The sequence below is a fragment of the Mustelus asterias genome, chromosome 2, assembly GCF_964213995.1.
Source record: "Mustelus asterias chromosome 2, sMusAst1.hap1.1, whole genome shotgun sequence".
Lineage (NCBI taxonomy): Eukaryota > Metazoa > Chordata > Chondrichthyes > Carcharhiniformes > Triakidae > Mustelus > Mustelus asterias.
The window spans coordinates 55,205,043-55,211,042 of NC_135802.1; the positions used below are offsets into that span (position 1 = coordinate 55,205,043).

Here is a 6,000-nt window from a genome sequence, read left to right on the forward strand (position 1 = left end):
AACACATTATGGGAAGGATGTGATTGCACTAGAAAGGGTGCAGAGAAGATTCACCAGGGTATTGCCGGGGCTGGAGCGTTTCAGTTATGAAGAGAGGCTGGTTAGGCTAGTGTTCTTTTCCTTAGAGCAGAGAAGACTGAGGAGGTGTGGGTTGGGGGTGGGGAGGGGGTGGTGGTGGTACCTGATTGAGGTGTACAAAATTATGAGGGACATAGATGGGAAGAAACATTTCCCCTTAGTAGAGGAGTCAACAACCAGGGAGCATAGATTTAAGATAAGCAGCAGGAGATGAGGGGATTTGAGTAAAATCTTTTTCACCCAGAAGGTGGTGGGAATGTGGAACTCACTGCCTGAAAGGATGGTAGAGGCTGGAACTCTCATAACATTCAAGAAGCATTTGGATGAGCACTTGAAACACCTTGGCATACATGGCTACGGACCAAGTGCTGGAAAATGGGACTAGAAGATGTTTGATGGGTGGTACAGCACGATGGGCAGAAAGGCCTCTTTCTGTGCTGTAAGACTCTATGATCAATGTATCTGCTACCTCATTAGCCACCTCTTTTAAGACCCTAGGATGTAGTCCATCAGGACACAGAGACTCGTTAGCCCGCAGCTCCATCAGTTTGCTTAGTACTGCTTCCCTATTGATTGTAATTTCACCAAATTCGGCACGGCCCAGGGCGGCACAGTGCTGCTGCCTCACAGCACTAGGGACCTTGGTTCGATTCCCGGCTTGGGTCACTGTCTTTGTGGGGTTTGCACATTCTCCCCATGTCTGCGTGGGTTTCCTCCGGGTGCTCTGGTTTTCTCCCACAGTCTGAAAGACGTGTTGGTTAGGTGCATTGACCCGAACAGGCACCAGAGTGTAATGACTTGGGGAATTTCACAGTAACTTCATTACAGTGTTAAAGTAAGCCTTGCTTGTGACTTATAAATAAACTTTACTTAAGTTCTCCTCTCCCTTCTACCTCTTGGTTTACAACTATTACTGGAATGTGTTTGTATCCTCTATAGTGAAGACAGAAGCAAAATATTTGTTCATTTCATCCACTAATTCCTTATTATCTACTATTAATTCCCCATTACTGCCCTCTAGAAGACCAACACAACTTTATTTTTTTCCTTTTTAAATACCTGTAGAAACTCTTGTCGTCCATTTTTGCATTTTTGCTAGCTTCTCCCATACTGTAATTTCTTTCCTCTGATTAACCTTTTATTCATTCTCTGCTGTTCTTTGTATTCTGGCCAGTCAAGTGACTTGCCACTCATCTTTGTTCAGTGTTCCTTAAGTTTGATGGTTTCTTTAATTTCTGTAGTTAACAACGGATGGTGGGTCCTCCCCTTAGAATTACTTTTATAGTAGGAATATACTTATTCCGAAATATGCCCTTAAATGTCTACCACAGCTTCTCCATTGATGTATCCCCTTGCCTAGTTTCCCAGTTCAATACAGCTTGCTCAATTTTTGTGCCCATATAGTTTGCCCTTCTTTAAATTTAAAATACTTGTCTTAGATTCACTCTTTTTCTTTCAAACTGGATATAAAATTAAATTGGCTTGTGGTTGCTACTACCTCGGGGTGCCTTTACTCTGAGGTCATTAATTCATCCTATCATATTACAAAATACCAAGTCTAAAATAACCTGCTCTGCGGTTGGTTCCAGCATGTGCTGCTCTCAGAAACTGTGTTGAGAGCATTATATGAACTCCTCATCCAGACTACTACTGCTAATCTGACTTTTCCAGTTTATATGTAGGTTAAAATCACCCATGATTGTTGTCGTCTGTTTATCACAAGCACCTAATATTTCTTCTTGTATACTTTGTCCTACATTGTGGTTACTGTTAGGGGGTCTGTAGACCACTCCTACTAATGACTTCTTTCCTCTGTTATTCCTCATCTCCCCCCAAACCGTTTCTGTACCCTGAGATCCTGAACCAAGCTCATCTCAAACTATTGCACCAAGGCCATCCTTAATCCTATCCTTCTTGAATGTCATACAACCTTCGATATTCAGGACCCAATTGTTATCGTGCAGCCCCCATCTCCGTAATGACTGTCAGATCATTTTTATTTCCTAAGGTTTTATTTCCCCCTCGAGTTATTTATACTGGACTGGATTCAATTTGGAAAAGTACATGCAGAATATGTTCATTTGTAAATTAATGTATTTTGTTATGTGTGTTCCTACTAAAGCAACAGATAGTTCCCTGTCCTCCAACTCTCTTGACCTGAAACAAACTTGTATGTTTTTTACTTTAGGTTCCCTTTGTTCACGGCAGTGTATCAGATCTGCTATGAAGACAAGCCAGTGAAAGAATTGATAGCCTGCCTGCAGAGTCACCCAGAACACATGTAAAATGATGGATTATATGCAGCGTTCCTCTTGCATGGGGCTAATACTTAATAACCACGTGTGGATCACCAACTAGAAGAGATCATGCTTGTCTAGCTATGAAGTAGATTGTGTGACATCAATTGGTCATATCAGTAAGTGAGCCTGGCTTTCAATGGAGGTCCCATTGTATTGTCAGTTAACGTTTGCAACATTGAGATGGACTGGAATGAATTTACAGTTCAAAATGCCTTAGTGGGCAAGGGGCTTAATGTACTTAATGAGTGCCTATTTATGATGGAAATACTGTACTATAGAAGATGGTTTGCATGCATATTGGCATGAAGTTTGGGCAAGGTTTTATGCATACACTAATTTAGTAAGTGTTGTTAATTTAGATATTCATGGAAAGTCTGATACCACTAATTGTGTTGCTTGAGTACAGCCCAAATCTTTTCAATTTCTTTCCAAGAATGTCAATTATATTATTTTTAATACGGTTTGTGAAAAGCCATAATTTTAAGACATAGTTGTCTATTATTACAAGCATGTTGATGTTTACTGTCATTAATTGCACACCTTGCTTATTCTACGTTTTAGCAGAGAAGTAAAAAAAAACATTTCTTCAGGTGAGAATCAAATAGACTTTCTCGGATGAGAGTAGTTTTGTTACTTTATGTCTTGATTTGTTAAGTGGTAATGATGTGTCTATTCTTAATGGTAGGACTCACGCTTCTGAACCAGAAGGTCATGGGTTCAAGCCCCAGTCTAGAGATTGGAGTTCATTAACTGGGCTGACACATCATTGCAGCACTAGAAAATGTTTACGGATGAGATTACATTTCAAAAACAAATTAATTGGCTATAAATCATACTTCCAAAGTCATGAAGGGCATTATTTAAATGCAAGTTATTTCTTTGTTTTCCTCTTGGCATTTCTGAAAGTATTGCTGCACTTTATTTTGCAGTTTGTGCCCTTGACAGACTTGCCTGCTAATCTAGCATGCTCTATTACTTTGAATCAATGGGTAACCAGTGGGCTATGATTGTGGGTGCCCACGTGTCAGTATCACGGGCCTGCATGACTAGAGGGCTTTTGTTTGGAAGATGCAAAGGGCATCTGTCTGGTCATTTGATTTTAGGTCAATGCTGTGGCTCACGGCTCTTGCTAACTTAAGACTGGGTAGGCTGTTTTCAGATGCCACAGGGGCACTTTGCACTTTCTCAGCATTATTCAACAACAGCAAAGTCCAAATTTGGGGTTAGGTTTGTGGCATGTAAGAAACGTTTCAACAACAGATCCCCTTTACAAGTCAGAGCTTCTAGGAATGTGACAGAGACTGACTCCTGCCTATTTGGAAAATCCAGAACCAAGCAGCGTGATGGATTTCTGGCAGTCACTTTTGTAGTGAGGATGGGTTCTGTCCTGATGTTGAGCATTCTGAAAGGACTTTTGATTTCACAAGGTGCATGTCTCTTGTGCTAACTTCATGTTAGCACCTGGCTTTGGCAATGGGGATGAGCTGTGTAGCATCTGATTCACTGATGTCCTTTAGGGAAGGAAATCTGCTGCCCTTATCTGGTCTGGCCTACATGTGACTCCAGACCCACAGCAATGTGGTTGACTCTCAAATGCCCTCTGAAATGAAGGGCAGTTAGGGATAGGCAATTAATGCTGGTCCAGCCAGTGACGTCCACACAGTGTAAGAATGAATTTAAAAAAGGTTCTATTTCAGATGTCCATTGTATAAGTGATAAGGAAACTGCGACTTGGGATGAAAGCTGCTGGTATGATGTTATCTGGTGGCTGGGGACAAAGCAAGGCTTACTTTAACACTGTAATGAAGTTACTGTGAAATTCCCCTAGTCACTACACTCTGGTGCCTGTTCGGGTCAATGCACCTAACCAACACGTCTTTCAGACTGTGGGAGAAAACCAGAGCACCCGGAGGAAACCCACGCAGACATGGGGAGAATGTGCAAACCCCACAAAGACAGTGACCCAAGCCGGGAATCGAACCAAGGTCCCTAGTGCTGTGAGGCAGCAGCACTGTGCCGCCCTGGGCTGTGCCGCACCTGGTATCTACTATAACTGGCTTCTAGATAGGCACATAGGTAGCTGCAAGATGACTTCCTGTTGCTGGAAGTTCGAAACTGGGTCAGCCTTATTGATAAATTGATATTTGAATCAAAGCAGACAGGCAGGCAGGATTCCAAGACGTTGTTGATTGGATCAGCTTGATTCACTAATAGAACCATGACCTGTGGCTGAATGCTGAGATACTTTCCATTCAAGATAACCCTGAAAACCAGTTCTCTAATTATGACGTTGGCTGGACAAGTAATTGGAAGCTTGCAAGTGGTATGTGATGATGAGAGCAAATTCTAGCTGGTTAAACTCCCAAAGGTTTGTGGGGTGCTGCTGGAGTTTAACCAGCTAGAATTTGCTCTCATCATCACATACCACTTGCAAGCTTCCAATTACCTGTCCAGCCAACGTCATAATTAGAGAACTGGTTTTCAGGGTTATCTTGAATGGAGGGAAATTATTACTATTTCCCTTCATCATATTCTAGTTGAGACTTGATTTGATTTTTGATTTGATTTATTATTGTCACATGTATTGGTATACAGTGAAAAGTATTGTTTCTTGCGCACTATACAGACTAAACATACTGTTCATAGAGTACATAGAGGAGAAGGAAAGGAGAGGGTGCAGAATATAGTGTTACAGTCATAGCGAGGGTGTAAAGAAAGATCAACTTAATATAAGATAGGTCCATTTAAAAATCTGATGGCAGCAGGGAAGAAGCTTTTCTTGAGTCGGTTGCTTTTGTATCTTGCCTTTACAAGCACATCTCTGGCACTGATCTGTGACCTTTACTGTTGCTTTTATTAAAAAAAAACAATCCCATTCCTTTGGACTATCTGCCAGCCCTAAGAGACTTTAGACCTGAAAAATCAACTGAGTGACTTCTGTTTCCCCCAGAGATGCTGTGTGTGTTGACCATTTAAGGATTTCCAACCCTTTTCTGTCTTAATTTTCAAATTTTAAACATCTGCCTTGCTCTTGACTTGGCTAAACAAGGTGTGCTGTGAGTCCTGGACTAGCAGAAACTCTGCTTGTATACGTACCTTTCTCAACTTGAATTCAAGACTGATAAATGGTGATTTCTTTTCAAATATCTGTGATGAGTTTCTGTATGTCAGACACTCAACTGACCAAACAAAAAAAAATACATTCTCTCTCCTTTATTCTCCTTTTATACTTCACTCTATATTAAAATGGTTTGGAAATGAATTAGGTCTCAATATCATTGCAGGTATTTCTGGTAGGAATTTTAGCCCTCAAGAAAAGGATGAGTTTGGCTTGGGGAGGGGCTCTCAATGGACAACATAGCAAATTCTGGCTTTAACAGAGGTGGGATCTGAGTGTGAGCAATCTGCTCACGGAAAATTGGCTATATAAATGTTATAATGAGCCGGTGTGCCTCATATTTGCTTTTCATTTTAAATTTGCACAGGCCGGTCATGTTTTCTGGGAAGCCCAACAGCTAAAGGGAAGTGAGGACTGTTGGATCCAGTAAGTGCCTTCTCAAATATCTTTCCACTTAACGTGTGGTCCCGCTTACCTGCACCAAAACTAAGTACCACACCTGTG

General features: G+C 41.4%; 1 protein-coding gene across 1 annotated transcript in view; it reads left to right on the forward strand.

The window, feature by feature from the left end:
• The window catches only part of gpd1c (glycerol-3-phosphate dehydrogenase 1c), a 36,842-nt gene extending 31,279 nt beyond the window's left edge, over nucleotides 1-5,563 (forward strand). The window contains exon 8 of the mRNA XM_078235695.1: nucleotides 2,267-5,563. Within this exon, the coding sequence (XP_078091821.1) occupies nucleotides 2,267-2,363 (97 nt within the window). The 3' untranslated portion in view covers nucleotides 2,364-5,563. The remainder of the gene's footprint in view (nucleotides 1-2,266) is intronic.
• The last annotated feature ends 437 nt before the right edge of the window (nucleotides 5,564-6,000 follow it).